At 60.3% G+C, this 15,864-nt stretch overlaps 2 protein-coding genes across 2 annotated transcripts in view; both read left to right on the forward strand.

Annotated features, from left to right (window-relative positions):
* TXNRD3 (thioredoxin reductase 3) overlaps nt 1-4,771 on the forward strand; it is a 47,064-nt gene extending 42,293 nt beyond the window's left edge. The window contains exons 15-17 of the mRNA XM_060023800.1: nt 1,247-1,342; nt 3,771-3,905; nt 4,116-4,771. Coding sequence (XP_059879783.1) covers nt 1,247-1,342; nt 3,771-3,905; nt 4,116-4,178 — 294 coding nt within the window. The 3' untranslated portion in view covers nt 4,179-4,771. The remainder of the gene's footprint in view (nt 1-1,246; nt 1,343-3,770; nt 3,906-4,115) is intronic.
* Nucleotides 4,772-9,779: 5,008 nt separating this feature from the next.
* Nucleotides 9,780-13,216, forward strand: C10H3orf22 (chromosome 10 C3orf22 homolog). The gene is made up of 3 exons (XM_060021529.1): nt 9,780-9,868; nt 10,854-10,985; nt 12,637-13,216. The coding sequence occupies exons 1-3, from the start codon at nt 9,780-9,782 to the stop codon at nt 12,857-12,859; spliced, it is 444 nt and encodes a 147-aa protein (XP_059877512.1). The 3' UTR covers nt 12,860-13,216.
* Nucleotides 13,217-15,864: the final 2,648 nt, after the last annotated feature.

Consider the following 15,864-nt stretch of genomic DNA (forward strand, 5'->3'; position numbering starts at 1 on the left):
AACTTAAATAAAGTAAAATCTTGCAAGTACTAGGAGGAAAAACACACCTCACACACACGAGGAAAGGAGCGGGAGGGTGTGGGAAGAGGTGTGGGTGCAGGGGCTCAGGGCGCATCAAAGCCAGGAGCCTGCAGTTTCAGCAATCCTGTTTAAAACCTGGGAGTTTGCACCATTTCTTTTCTTAGCCTTAGGGGTGTATTTTAGGAATACTGTCTTGAGATGAAGAAGCATTTATCTTCTGTTCCTAATAGCCACAGAGATTGACAAGTTTGTATTAAACTATGAGGAAGAGTTTATTTCTCTTCTGTTAAATACACATTAAACCTAATGTTTTTTGTTACAAGTAGCTGTGAACTATGATGTGTTTTAAATAAAATGTCATTTCAACTACATATGCATTAACCACTGATGCTTCCTTAACTTTTAAAATGGTTATTTCTGGACAGTGGGATTTTTTTCCCCACTTCCTTTGTAATTCTCTGCCCTGTGTTATTCTTTTAATAACCGTGTATCATTGCTATAGAAACAGTAAAGACAGTATTCCAACTGTAAAATACATCATCCTGTTAAAGAACAGAGAGCCAGTACTTCTGTCCCTCCACTGCAGGGGGTAGTTGGGAACACATTCCATCCTGGCAGCGCACACACATCCACCGCCTTCTGTGTGGAGTGATTAGGCGGAGGGCCACCGGGACGTGTAGCTGCCCCGAGGGGATGAGGGGACGGACGGACGCTGTGTGGTCCGTCCCTGAGGCCTGAGCAGGTTGGGAGCCTTCGAGGTACCCTGGGCTCTGGCGGAGGGGGGCCTTCAGGTGGCGGGGGCAGTGTTCCTCATACCGTGGGTGGCTGGACTGTCTTGTGGCTTCTGCTTCTCCTAGATTTGGTTTGAATGTGAACCTCACAGGAGGTGTGTGAACCGATGGAGGGCAGGACCCAAGGCTTTCTTTACTGTCTCAGCCCCACAGGGCCTGGAGCGTTGGCTGCTTGGAGAGTAGCCCTCTAGGTGCTTGAGAAGCGAAGTTAGTTAATGGGAGATGTTTCGGGACGGACGGCAGAGCAAAGCAAAGGTCACACACTCTGCAGATGGCAGTTAGGAGCTCGCCCAGATGCTCCCGTCAGATTCATAAGCTGGGATCATGCAAGTTTAAACTTCTGAGAGCTGGTACAGGAATTGTCGTCTTTGTATAAGGAGGAGCCTGTCAAGCGGCGGTCTCCATGGACACCGACCTTGGCCTCTCTCTTGCAGGTCTACCACACTTTGTTCTGGCCTCTCGAGTGGACAGTGGCCTGCAGAGACAGCAACACCTGTTACGCGAAGATTATCTGCAGCAAATTCGACAATGTACGTTATACGGTTGGAAGCAGGAATGTTCTAATTGTAAAACAAATCTTTTATTCTAGTATTTGGGTTTTTATAATCTCTTTAACGATAGCTCTAAGGGCCAGGTGGAAATCCTTGAAACTGTTACCCAGGCACCGTGTTTGAAGAGTGACAGTTGGGCAGTGACTTACCTTTTCAAAGTCATCGGAATGTGTCACTCCAGAGCTGTCTAACTTGGCAGTTTAGAACCACACGATCTGTGACAATTCGGGTCGTCAGTGACGGAATGTAAGGAGTATGTTTGTGTACATTTGGAAGTCCAGGCATACCTCGAAGGTATTGTGCTTAGGTTCCAGACCACTGCAATAAATCGAGTTTTGCGTAACATGAGCCGCAAAATTCTTTGGTTTCCCAGTGCTTATGAAGGTTATGTTTACACTGTACGGTCGTCTATTATGTGTGCAGTCGCGTTATGTCTAAAAAGACAATGTACGACCTTAATTTAAAAATATGCTAAAAAACCCTGACCATCACCTGCGCGTCAGCCAGTTGTAGCCCTTCTGCTGGCGCAGGGTCTCGCCTCCGGTGCTGCCGGCCGCTGACTGATCAGGATGGAGGCTGCTGAGGCTGGGATGGCTGCGGCCATTTCTGAGAACAAAGGCAGCATGAAGTTCGCTGCACTGATGGCCTCTTCTTTTCATGAATGATTTCCCTGGAGCAGCAGTGCTGCCTGGCAGTATTTTACCCACAGAACTTCCTTCAAAACTGGAGTCAATCCTCTCAACCCCGCAGCTCCTTTATCTACGAAGTTTGTGTCACATCCTAAGGCCTTTGCTGTCGTTTCAACTATCTTCACAGCCTCTTCACCAGGAGTAGATTCCGTGTTAAGAAACCACTCTCTTTGCTCATCCATAAGAAGCAGCCCCTCATCCGTTCCCAAGTTTCATCGCAAGATGGCAGCAATTCAGTCCCATCTTCAGGCTCCACTTCTAGTTCTGGCTCCCCTGCCGTTCCCACCACGTCTGCAGTCCTTCCTCCATGAAGTCTCGAACCCCTCAAGTCATCCAGGAGGGCTGGAATCAGCTTCTTCCAAACTCCTCTTCATTTGGATATTCTGACCTCTTCCCATGAATCACAAGTGTTCTTTTTTTTCTCTTAATTTTTATTGGCCACGCCATGCGCGTGAGGCACGTGGGATCTTAGTTCCCCGACCAGGGATCGAACCTGCGCCCCCTGCACTGGAAGCACGCAGTCCTAACCACCGGACCGCCAGGGAAGTCCCGCAAATGTTCTTAATGGCATCTAGAATGGTGAATCCTTTCCAGAAGGTTTTCAATTTACTTTGCCTAAATCCATCAGAGGAAGCACTGTCTATGGCAGCTATAACCTAACAAAGTGTATTTCTTAAATAATAAGACTTGAAAATCCAAATTACTTCTTGTTCTATGGGCTGCAGAAAGGATGTTGTGTTGTCAGGCATGAAAACAACATTAATCCCATTGTCCATCTCCATCAGAGCTCTTGGGTGACCAGGTGCGTTGCCAATGAGCAGTGACCTACTGCCCCTTTCTTGTACTTTTGTCCAAATTTCCATTTCTGGAGTGTCACCCCACCACTCGCTGTCTTCCTGGAGCTATGCTGAAAATCACGGACAGGCTTCCATCTCTCAGAAGCTCCTCACTTTCATTAATAAGTGGCTTCCCCCTCTCTGGGCTGCGCCTTCTCCCACTTTGCTGCACGTGCACCCCTCAGAAGTTCCCGTCCACGGCCCCCTGGATGCGCAGCTCACGGGGTATCCGTTTGCCCACCTGCCACGGGAGCCCGGAGAGTGGGGGGCACAGACTCCTGCCGCCTGTCATGCCCTCTCTCTTCACCTTGTGCACTTTAACCCTGAAGCTCTGGATGAAGAAAAGTGATGAGAAAACATGGACAGAGGAAGCATGAGTGCTGGGAGTGCGCGGGGACGAACCCGCGTCGGCCGGGGCTGCATGCGCGCAGGGACGAGAGCCGCGCGTCCTTACGGCTCGCGGTCCCTGGGGTGGGGTGTCTGCCGAGCCGACTCGGAGCCGGGCAGCCTGCGTCCTGGGCTGGGAGGAGCGCCTGCTGCCTCCGAACTTAGCCTTATCCAGCACCGGCTGTTAGTCGGTGTTTGTCGTGTTGTCATTTAGCGCGCTCTCAGTGTAACGCGGCAACGTCCATCGTACTGACAGACTCCTTCGCGCAGCAGGTAAACTGCCCGTTCCGGCGAATCTGAGCGCGTGTTCACACGGGACGTGCATTTACTGGCTCACCCAGCAGGTTCTTGCAGGGCACGGTTTCACGGTGCTGTTCTCTGCTCAGTTCAGCATTAGAGGTGCTTTTCTCTGGGAGTTGCTGTCAGTTTCAACGGTGAACTTGGGACGACAAGATCCCTCTTCAGGTCCTTAACCTACTGGCTTCCCTTTGGAAGGATCGGGTGATAGGATTTCACGTCCTTGGACCGAAGGCCGGTGAGATCACCCAAGGATTTGCAGCCGCCATGAAATGTGGGCTCACGAAGCAGCTGCTGGATGACACCATTGGGATCCACCCCACGTGTGCACAGGTACGGACACGGGAGCTTGTAGATGTGGACTCGGTGTGGTTTGGAAAGCTGTGATGAAGCATGTTGTCAGTAGGCAAATCTTATATTCATAACTGCTCTGTATGCCTTAAAGGATGATGTTGGTGTCACGTTTGGGACGTGGTTTCTTAGAGCAGAGCTCCAGTACCGACAGCTAAGTGTGGATTCGTGTCGTTTCCTTCCCGTGGGCAGGTGTTCACCACCTTGGAGATCACGAAGTCCTCGGGGCTGGACATCACGCAGAAGGGCTGCTGAGGCTAAGCCGCTGCTGTCGCTTTCCTTGTCCCGCTGCCGTTTCTGTGAAGACGGCGTGCTCTCGGGTAAGCCCGGGGACAGCGTCGGGGCAAGGAGGCGGGACAGCAGCAGTGCCGTCCACCCGCCTGGCTGACGGGGAGGGGCAGCCGCGCTGCGTCCTTGACGTCTTAGCTCGGAGCCGCCAGGTGAGCCAAGACTGACGTCTTCCCCATCAGCTCCCCCGACAGAGCTTTTAATCACACAACTCATCTCAGTCCATGTTCCCGGTTGCTCCTGTTTTTATCCCCTTGCTTTGCTGAGTCCACGGAAATACTTTCTTTTATGAAACTGACTATAAAGTGGGCATCTTCAGTGCATGGGCGTCTGGGACGCCCCCGTAGCTGCCGCAGAGCACTAGTGCGCCACCTTCTCCCGTGGGCACATGTGCAGCCGCCGGCAGACCGCCTCGCCCTCTTCTGGTTCCCCAGTGACCACCTGGCCGCTCTCCTCTTCGTGTCACTGGACTGAGCAGAATATCTGACGTCAGAGAGAGATGCTTGGACTTCTCATGTTGATCTTAAGAATAATATTAAAAAGTTCTCAATACTGTATTATGTGAAACGTAATTTAAAACTTTTTTTTTTTTGCTATGTGGGCCTCTCACTGCCGTGGCCTGTCCCGTTGCGGAGCACAGGCTCCGGACGCGCAGGCTCAGCGGCCATGGCTCACGGGCCCAGCCGCTCCGCGGCAAGTGGGATCTTCCCGGACCGGGGCACGAACCCGTGTCCCCTGCATCAGCAGGCGGACTCTCAACCACTGTGCCACCAGGGAAGCCCTAGTTTTAAACTATTTAAGTGGTTCTGTTCTCAGTCTGTTTCCTTACAGTCGGGTTCAGTAAGTGAAAAGGTCATGTTACGAGATTCCTTTTGAGTTTGCACCCCTGTCAGCATCTAAAAGGCCCTTGAGGGGGAAGGCCCACCCGGGGCCCTTTGGGAACCTTGTTTTCTTGGGAACAGACCCCCCCAGCACCAAGTTGAGGGTTCCAGGCGGCAGTGCCCTTCTGGGCCGTACGCTGGCCGCCGGCTTCTGTGGTTAGAACATCTGGGCCTACGTTTTAAAAGACGCTCTAAGCCAGGAACCAATCGGGGAGCATCATCTGTGGGCGGTGCTGGGGCGGGGGTTGGGCACCCAGAGTAAGCACACGGGGTCCACTTACAGACTCTCCTTTCCACTGGGGAGGCGGGTGGAGCGATCGGGTCATGTGTGCCCAGGGTGGCACGGCGAGTCGGGCAGGGGCCGGGCTCTCACCTGGCACGCCCACGGCCAGCCCAGCCCTTCACAGACCCAACCCCTGTGTGAGCTCAGAGGGGCCGACAGGGCCCTGGTCCCCAGCCCGTGCCGACGCTCCGCTGCTGCTCCTTCTAAGCCGTAGTCCAAGACGCCGTGGCCCAGAGAAGAGTCAAGGGAACCTAAATCAGGCTTAAGGACAGCCTGCTGGGAAGTCCAGCTCCTGCACAGCCCTGGAGGCCCGTGTGGACCCATCCACCTCCCTCCCAGGCTCCTGGGAGTCTCCTGACAGCACAGCCGTCTCTGCAAACCTCCTCCGCCGTCTCACTCTCCCTCTCTTCTGTGACCGCGAGGTTGGGCCCGCGCAGACCTCTGGACCAGGCTGGCGTCCCCAGCACTGCTCGCCCGGGGACGGGACACCACAGGCCCCAGGCCAGGCGTGACCGCCCGGCCCGAAAGGCTGCCCCCACCTCAGGGCACAAACAGCTCCGGGGAGGTCCCTGCAGGGCTCCCCTGGGACCAGTCGGCAGGTCAGACCTGCACTGTCCTGCGTCCCTCCCTCGGCAGGTCCCTCGACTAGAACCCCCATCTCGGGGCTGCTCTGGGGACCCCAGCTGACACGCTCCCCACGTGTTCACTCGCAGATAAAGGCCTAGGACATCAGGGCAGGAGGAGGCCTTGCTTTTTACACCATTTGCCTCTCCTCTCCTCTAGTCCCCACTTGGGACACAGGCGCCCTGGCCATGCTCGCCGTTGCTAGTCCGGTGGCGACCCTGACCGTTCTGAGCCTGGCGGGGCCTCCATGGGGCAGCAGGCCCCGGAGGTGCGCCCTAACCAACCGTCCTCCCCTGCATTGGCCCAGCCCGACGGTTCCGGGGCTGCGGCTAGGGCTCAGTCAAGGTCAGCCAGAAAAGGAGCTCTTCTGCCGCCAGGGCGAGTTGTTTGCTATTTCTAGGCCTTCTCTTGCGCTTAGTCTGAAGGAGGGCTGGGGGCTCTGCCACCAAACGTGTAGGCGTGGGTGCTCCCGTCCGGGGTCCTCGAAGCTGGAACGCCCGCCAGCCCAGCCCTCACGCAGCCGCCCTCACGGCCACGCCCTGGCCAGCAGGGCTTCAGGCTGGATTCCAAGCCACGTGGCCTAGTGTCTGCAGTGTCACTGATTGTGACCTCAGGGGCTTCTGATGCTGCAGTGAGCCTGTGGGCCTGGCCCCTGGGGCCCTGGGCCGGTGCTCGCCTTGTGCATGGCAGCCAGGACCATAGCCAGCGTCGTTCAGGCGGCCCGGTGAGTAGCTGGCCCCTTGGGGGGTTCGCTCACCCACTCCTTTCTGACTGCAGGCTCCCTGCTGGGGGGCTGGCTTGGGGGCGTGGGCAGTGCCCCTCACATCGGCATCTTCCTGGGCAGGGTCAGTGCCAGGCCCTGCGATCCGTACCCTGACTGGGTCCCTGCTGGGAGCGGGGAGGCAGCCTGTGTGGCTGGGAAGGGCAGCCCCAAGTCGGCTGGGGGAGCAGCAGTGGGACGGAGGCCTGCCCCGTACCCGGCAGGGCCCTCCTGCCCCACGGGAAGCAGGCTTGGCACAGTTTGCAGGGCCAGGCCCAGGGCTTGGAGGGTCTGCAGGTGGGGCCCAGTGGGCGTGGGGTGCCGTCGCCCAGCCCCTCCAGGACTGCACCACGTAGCCCAGACGCAGCCCGGACCCCACCTCTTCCCCACGTGCTGGGGGAGGGGGGATGCAGGCAGAGCAGTTAACCTTTTGTGTGTGTGTGTGTGTGTGTGTGTGTGTGTGTGTGTGGTACGCGGGCCTCTCACTGTTGTGGCCTCTCCCGTTGCGGAGCACAGGCTCCGGACACGCAGGCTCAGCGGCCATGGCTCACGGGCCCAGCCGCTCCGCGGCACGTGGGATCCTCCCGGACCGGGTCACGAACCCACGTCCCCTGCGTCGGCAGGCGGACTCCCAACCGCTGCGCCACCAGGGAAGCCCAGCAGTTCACCTTTTAGAGCCTCGGTTTCCTTACCTGAAAAATGGGATGATGGTAATATGTCCTCCATCAGATGGAAACATTAAACAAGGTCCTGCACGGAGCTTAACAGGTACTTCACCTCCTGTGCGGACCCAGCCCCGTCCTGGACCAGGGCCCTCTCCTGGCTCCTCGGGGGAGGGCGGCTGAAAGCTTTACCTGATAGCAAAGGGCTGGGGGCCAGGGCCACAGACAGGTCCCTGGTGTCCTCGTAACAACCCTGGCCCCACGTCGGAGGCCGCAAAGGCCCCCTAGCCTGCGCTGGTGTAGAGCTGCCCCGTCCACAGGGCCCTTTGCCGGCGGCAAGTCAGGGTCAGGAGGACTCCTTGGTGGGGCCCGGCCTCCAGGACGCTGTGCTCGGGGCTCACAGGCCAGGGCTTCCCGCGTGGCCTTGTCCAGGTGGTCTGTGCCCAGTGGGGCCATCCAGCCTCACGGCCAGCAGGCTCTGTCACAACGCCGGCGCACCTGCCCCAGGCAGCCCTCGAAGCCCTCCGGGGGAGCAGCCTCGCCCACCTCTCCACCTCTCCCCCAGGAGAGAAAACCCAATCCCCACTGGGACAGCGACCTCCTGGGAACCCAGACCCCAGGCTTGGGAAGGGGCGCCTTGTTTCCTGGCGGCTTTGCTCCAGATTTCAGGAGATCCATTATCATGCAAAGTGTTGTCATGGAAACCCAGCTGCTGGGAGTACAGAAGGGTCGGGTGGGCAGCCCCAGCCTGGGATGGGGGCTGGGCTTCAGGTCTGACACGGAAGGAGGAGCCGGCAGCCAGTGGCTACCCTGCTGCAGAGGGGTGTGGCGGGGCGGGGGGGGGGGGGTGATGCTGGGGCCGGACGTACGTGTGTGTGTGTCCGTCCGCGTGTGCTCGCGCTTGTCTGTGGTCAGACGCGGTGCTGGGGGTACCTGACCAGCCTTCACCCTCTCCGCCTGGCGGCTCAGCCAGTCCCACGACGGGGGACAGGTGCATGCTGCTGTGAGATGCCTTACTTGGGAGCGGCTCCCGCGGCTCGGCAGGGGTGGGAGGTGAAAAGCGGGGAAAGAGGCACTCCACGTGGCGTCCCCACGGTGGGCAACTCCGCCCAGTCCTGCCAGGTCCTCCGCGGGCCGTGCTGTGGGGAGCGCGCCCCGGAGCTGTCCTGGTCAAGGGGCCGGGCAGGCCGGCTTTCCTTCCCCACCCCGTCCCTGCGTCGCCAGCGGGGCTGCTTCCAGGGCACTGGCTCCCGGGAACCTGTCTGGCCCGGCGCAGTCAGACCCGCCCGTCAGGTACGTCCGTGGGTGGCTGACAGCATCCACTCGATCCCCACTTGGAACCAGGGCCTCGGCCGGCGCTTCGGGACCTCCCATGCTGGGAGCCGCCGCGCCTGTGGAGCACGGGGTGCCGGCAGGTGGCCGGCATCGGCCCATGAAGGTCACGCACGTGCGGAGGAGCTGGTCAAGGGGCACGTGAAGCCCCAGTGGTCAGGGCTTAACCCCAGCCCTTCTCAGCCCTGACTTGGGTTACCCTTACTCTTGGGTGCCTTAAAAGAGAACCACTCGTAACTGCTGGGCAGGGAAAATGACCCAGCGGCTCGAAAACCATGTGGCAGTTCCCTTTAAAACTAACAATGGGCCTCCGTCAGCCTGGTGACTGCACTCCTAGGCGCCTACAACAGACAGTCTTGTCTTCGTGCAGAAACTCGTACGTGAACTTCTGCAGCAGCTTTATTCGTAACACCTCCAGCCTGGGAGCTGCCCCGGGGTCCCGTGGGTGACAGTCGGTCCAGCTCAGCCCTGGGCGGGAGCCCCCGCACACCCAGCCCTGCGACGGCAGGAGGACACCAGTCTCCGAAGGGCGCCGGCCGCGCGATCCCACCCGTACAACCCCGTGCAGCCGCGTCCTCACACAGAGGGGAGCAGATCCGTGGTGGCCGCAGCTGGGGTGCGGTGGAGGGAGGCTGTGGCTGCCGGCAGGGGAGCGGCTGGGAGCCTCCTGGGGCCGGTCAGCCGAGCGTCCCCTCGACCGTGGGGCGACACGGAGCCGCACAGGGCATAGAACCGCATCGAGCTGCACGCTCACACACACACTCATCCACATACAAACAGCCGTACACCCTAACACACAGACACAGACACACTATACACACAGCAGAGCGAGCATCCTGGAGCAGGGTGCTGAGCGGGGCCCCGGCCCACCGGCAGCTCACAGCCCTCCCCTCGCCCCGTCTCCTCGGCAGACAAGGGTGGGCGGTCAGTCAACGGGAAGCCATGCCGTCCAGGTCCCGACTGGCTCTTCCCGCCTGTCTTGCAGCTGTGGCTGAAGGGCGAACCCCAGCTTAGCCCCCTTCTGCGATGGACGTGAAGGCCCCCAAGGGGTCCCACCAGGGTAAGAAGAGTAAGAACAGGACCGAGGAGAAGTTTGCCAGGAAGTTTCCGTACAGGTACCAGACCCTGAGCCCAGGCCCTGAGGGCGGACCCTGACCCCTGACCCCAGACCCTAACCCTGGGCCCTAAGCCCAGGCCCTGACCCCAGGCCCTGACCCCAGGCCAAGCCCTGCCTCCCCGCAGGTACCCTAGGAACGCACTCTGGGGCACAGAGCCGGAGAGGGGCGGTCCTCTGTCCACAGGGAGCTCCCTGACCAGCTCTGCGCTCCGTGACGGTGGGGGTCCACCTTCGCCCCCATCCCACCCTGAGCCAAGGGCCTCCAGAGAGGGGCCCAGGGCCCCCGGGCCCCCCCAGAGCCATGGCCAACCGCTTCCTTTGGTCCAGTGGCCCTGACACCCGTTCACAGCACCTGCTCCTGTGAGGGTGTGATGGGATCCGGCTGCGGGGGGGGGGGGGGGGGGGCAGGGGAGGAGTTTGCAAAGTTCCAGGGCACTCAGGAGCCAGCAGAGACCGCAGTGTGCTGAGCAGGCAGGCGGGGCCTGGGAGGGAGTGGGAGGACCGCCAGCTGCCCAGAGTAGAACCTTCGGGGCACACGGCCTCCTCACGAGCGCCCGCAGCAGGCTGGGCTGGACACCTCACCTCCACCCTTGTTCTGTCGCCAGGCCCCAGACTCTGTCCTGTGAGGCCCAGTGTGGCAGATGCACGTGGCAGAGTGGCCCTTAGGTGAGGCAAGGGGAGGCTTACACCTGGGGCCTGGGGCTCCCGGGGCCAGGCCGCTGCTGCAGGGCCGAGACATAGCTCTGGGCCAGCTGCTGGCCCAGATCTCAGCTCCACTGCTTCCTAGCTGTGTGACCTTGGGCAAGTCACTTAACCTCTCTGTGCCTCAGTTTCCCCATCCATAAAGGGCAGAGCAATACCTACCTCCCGGCATGGTTATCAAGCACTCAGAGCGGTGCCTGGAACATGGAAAGTTCCAGGCGAGCGAGAGCTATTCCACGTGGCTGGGCTGCAGCCCCCCAAGAGGCCAAGTGCTCCTGTAGGTTTTCCTGGCTGACGGAGACCAACGCGGAGCCCCTGCAGCCCTGGGAGGTCACGAAGACGAGCAGCTCGCTGCGGAAGCAGCTGCCCCTGCAGAAGACGTTGGTGCCCACGAGGTCCGTCCCGGTCAGAGGGTGAGTCTCAGGCCGGATGTCACCGGCGCTGCCTGCGGACCGCGCCACCCGGCCTTCCACCTGGTCCACACACGAACACACCACGGCCAGGCTGAGGAAACTGGGGCCCCGGGGAGACACTAGAGCCCGCGGTCCCTCCCGCAGCCGGCAGGGCAGCTCAGGCGGGCCTGGCCTCACCTGGGGCCTCGTCCACGGGTGGGGAATCAGGGCCGAGCGTAGAGTGGGTTGGAGGGGCCGGCAGGGGACCCGAACTGGGCAGCGCGCGCGCGCACGCACATACACACACACACACACACACCGGGGGTGGGGGGACGACACGTAGCGAAACACCCAGACACCCTGATAAGGACCCTGCACGTGCAAACCTAAAGACGCACAGACACACCCACTCGCCCTGAACCGGGACTGGCACTCAGGTGTTAGACATAGAAGGGCCTCCCCGCTGCCCCCCAGGACCCCAGCCCCAGGCCCACGGACTGCGACTCCTCCAGCAAAAAGACGTGAGTGGGCACGCAGGTCCTCAGTGCTGAGGCCGGTGTCTGTTCCGAACCGGGAGGCCCCTGGCTCCACACTCCGTGTATAACCCTGGCGAGTCACAAAGATGCACACTCTCCCCTGAACGGACACCCCGAGAGGCAGCGCACAGGTGCACACCCGCACACGCACCCCTACGGAAGCGCAGATGGTGCCCATCCCCCACCCACGCTGGCCCAGGCTGCGGTCCTGCGTCTCAGCACCCCTCCCTCACTGACAGGCTGGGGGCTGGGGGCACAGGTGTCGCTGGGTCTCAGCTTCTCCTGTGAAGGGTCAGGCAAGTCACGGTCCTGTGCTGGCAGTCAGGTTGTGCGTGGCCGGCTCCTTTGTGCTGGACGGAGGGAGTCTGAGGCCTGCCCCCCGGACTGCCCTCCCTCACACCCTGAGCCCCTTGCAGTGGGTAGACCACCAGGTGCTAAAGGCCAGCGCTTATTTGAGGGGTAATGGGAGCCACTGAAGTCTGGGAAACAGGAGTGGGAGGGTGGCCTCACCTGGAGCTGGGGAGGGTGGTCCAATGGCGGAGTGGGGAGCCTGGTCCACGGGGAGCAGGGAGCTTGGTCCAATGGGGAGCTGGGGAGGGTGCTCCACTGGAGGAGGTGGGGAGCTTGGTCCAATGGGAGAGGTGGGGGGTGTGGTCCAATGGGGGGTCCAATGGGGGAGGTGGGGAACGTGGTCCAATGGGGAGCTGGGGAGGGTGGGCCAATGCAGGAGGTGGGGAGTTAGGTCCAATGGGGCAGGTGGGGAGCGTGATCCAATGGGGGAGCGAGGAGGGTGGTCCAATGGGGGAGGTGGGGAAGGAGGCCTAGAGGGGGAGGGGAGGGGAGGGGGAGGGGGAGGGGAGGGTGGTCTCGGAAGGTGGCCGGGGGAGGTGGTCCCCGGGGGTAGGAGTCCGCACACGCTGTGATGTGGTGGCACACGCTGTCGGTCCCTCCTAAGATGGGCAGGCATGGGGCAGAGCGCGGGAGGCGTCCGGCTGCTGGATGCCTAGGCGGGTGGCTGTTGGGAGGCGGCGTGTCCGCGCTGGGAGCAGAATCTTGGTTGCGCCCCGGCTGACTTCTCTGAGGGGGGTTGGGGAGGCTCCCGAGGGTCAGCGCGGCGCTCTGTGTGGCTTCTCTAGGCTGGGGGCCCCGGATTTCCCTCCACTGTCCAGCCTCCGGCCGCCACCGTCACCACCAAGCAACGTCTGGGAGCTGGTGCTGCTGAGCCGCCGCTTCCCCGGGTCCGCGCTTCCCCCCACCGGCCGATGCCGCCCGGCCCCCCGAGGGCCCCTCCTGGAGCCCAGCTCTGCGCCGCCTCTCTCTCGGCCACCCGCTCCCCGGGCGCTCAGGGCAGCGGGCTAAGGTGACCTGTGGGGAGGCGGGCAGCCCTGAGGAGCCCCGGAAAGGTCGCCCCGCGAATACACGCTGCAGGTTCCCACCCCCTTGGAAGGTCGTCTGCATGTCCGGCTGTGTGTTCTCATCCGTAAAAGGGGGTGACGGTCAATTCTGCAGCGAGTGAATATCATTTCCAAGAATCTACCCCAAAGCTATGCCCACACATGTAAGTAAAGATGTTTGGACAACGGTATTCATTCCAGCGCCGCGGGAAATAGCAAGTGATTGGAGACCACCTAAATATCTGTTAATGGCGGCTTTAAATCCTGCCACAGCTGCACCGCGAAGCGTTAGACAGGCATTAGCAAGAAGCAGCCCTTTACATGCCGATCTGGAACAATCTACAAAGGACGTTCAGATATTTTTTAGAGCACAGCAGAGAGTGTCTAAAATGCTGCCATCTGTGTATATTAGAGAGCGGTGTGTGCGCGTGCACGTGTGTGTGGGCATGTGTACGCGGGTGCGAGTGTGGAGCAGGTAACAACTTTTGGGTAGAAAAGCTGGGGACTTGGAGACGGGCATACCGTTTTCTAATGTTTACTGCGTGAACCTAACAGCCTCGTTGTGGGTGTTTCACAATTCTAAAGAGAGGACTTGAGGAATGGAAGAGGGGCTCCCGGCCCGCTGCAGCCCAGCCTGCGGAACCCCCTGGCATTCGTAGGGGCAGCGTATGTGGGAGGGTGGCTGCTGAGGATGTAAGGGTTCCCCTCTGTTCTACTGAGACAGGGGCTAGGACGTCATCTTGGAGCCTTGGGAAAGCACTCAGACTGGGACCCTCACTGTAGCCCTCCCCCTGGGAGAGAGAAGGGGGTGGGGCCCTGGGGAGGACCAGGGTGGCCGCCTTAGCAATGTGGACAAGTGTCCATCTCTTTCCAATAGACGTTTGGTTGTTTCCACTCTTTGCTGTAGTGGGTGAGGCTGCTCTGAGCCTTCCTGTCCGGTCCTGTCCCCTGGCACGTTGTCTCCGGAGAAGACTTGCTGGCCAGAGTGCCCCTGAGCACCCACCCTCACCTGCAGGCACCGCACTGTTTCCCGAGGGTCCCTCTGCACGTGGCCATGAGCAGCTGACAGACAGAGGCTCCTTCAGCCCCACCTCCAGGCTGCACTGGCTGTGGCCCCAGAGCGTTTAGGAAACGGAGCCGGAGGGCGCGTGGGGCAAAGCCGGTGGTTCTGTCGTAGAAAAAGCTCAGCCCGTCCCCTGAATCCAGTCCTAAAATGTGCTGCTCCTCAGCGGCTCCTCCCCTGCGAGTTCTCGCTAAAGAGAACGTTTAGGGAGTGAGGAACTCTCTGCTGGTCTCGCTGTGTGCCGAGCCTTCGCACACGAGGGCCTCAGAGAGGAAAAGGGGCTTTGGGAAGCACCTCACAGACAACGCGCGACACGCTGCACGTCTGACGGCAGGAGAGGCTGAGCGGGGTTCTCGGTGCAAAGCCACCCCACGGACCAGAGAAATGACCACGGTGGCCCGTGTGGCGCATGGGGCATGCTGCCAGGGTGCAGCGGCAGCCGCCCAGACCTCGATTGTCCTGGTGCCCTGAGTGCCAACAGAGCCAAACGCACAGCACAGGGCCGAGAACTCCTAAGGAGGAGGTCGCGGGTGCCGGCCCGCCTTCCAGGAGTTTCTCCTACAGTCGCACGCGTGCGTAGGACCAGGTGTGTGCAAGGACGCAGGTGTGCCTAAATGCCTATCGCTGAGGGGCCAGTGAAATAAAAGCAAGTCTGCAGTGGATCCTCCCCAGAGCGGGTCTGGAGACAGGGATGCGGATGCAACTAGTTCAGGTGGGGGGAGGTTCCAGGAAGCGCCACCGAACAGCAGGGAGAGCCTCACCGCAGGCACCTGGGGCTGAGTCCCGGGAGGCCTCTGCAGTTTCCCACCTGAGGGGCAAAAGCTGCAGGGCGGGCCCCCTTGTTCCACCAGACGCGGCTGACGGCTTTTCGAAGGGCGCTCCCTCTGCCTCCGCTGCGGCTGGAGAAGCTTCAAGGCGTGGTCCGGCGGGTGGGGGGTGGGGGTGGGGTGGGAAGGGGGGCTCTGCCTGGAGACGGAATGTGCACCATCCCCCCAGCCCAAAGAGCCAGGGGGTTATTCTAGCAAACATTTCAACCCTGGAAATAGGCCTCCCAGGAAGCTGCTTGAATGACAAAAGCCACAAGATAAAACCGAAAACAAAACAGAAAACAGAAACCAACACCACTACTACAAAAATCTGGGAAACATTTTGCTGACAATGAAAGCTCTAAAAAGCAAAAGAACACTGAAACTTATTTTAAACAAGTCTTGTAAACCAGTCCGCCTACATCCCTTCCATCCCTGGGAAGGTGCTGGCCGGCACCACCCAGTTCTGGAGACTGAGGAACTGGGAAAACGAGACAGTGGTGAGCAAGGTAGACGCTTGGGACCTTCAGCTGGTGATCTCAATCCCTTTAGGATCTTATGTCTGGTTTTAGTAGAATCCCTGACGGGGCTGCCTGATTGAGAGCCCCCTGGGCGCCCTCACGACTTGTCCGGCTCTGCCCATGGGACCCTGCCTCTCTCGGGTCGTCCAGTGACCCAGCCAGGACCCAGCTCTGGGAGGCTGGCTGACAGCCTGTGCTCTGGGAGGACAGGTGTTCTGGCACCAGCCAGAGAGCTCGGAGCAGGCAGATACCCCAAGGCAGGCGAGGGCAGGGCACAGGGGAGGGCCGCGTGGTGGGTTGTGGAGGGTGTGACGTGGAGACACGGGGCGCGTGCACTGCTGCCCCACCTGAGGGAGTGACAGCACGCAGTGTCACGGCAGATCAGGAGGGTGACTTGTAATTGTGATGCCCCTGGGGTGTGGCTTCTGGATGGAGGTAACTCAGCAAACAGGTCGCATCACAGGCTGCGTGGGCGCTGAGCGAGCTTGGAACAAAGCTGTGTGTCATGGGGCATCGACGGCATGATGTAACACAATGTGTGTATAGCTTATGGGGGGGGATCCTCATTGCCAAGCAGCCC

Source organism: Delphinus delphis, chromosome 10, assembly GCF_949987515.2.
Source record: "Delphinus delphis chromosome 10, mDelDel1.2, whole genome shotgun sequence".
In the NCBI taxonomy this organism is placed as follows: Eukaryota; Metazoa; Chordata; class Mammalia; order Artiodactyla; family Delphinidae; genus Delphinus; species Delphinus delphis.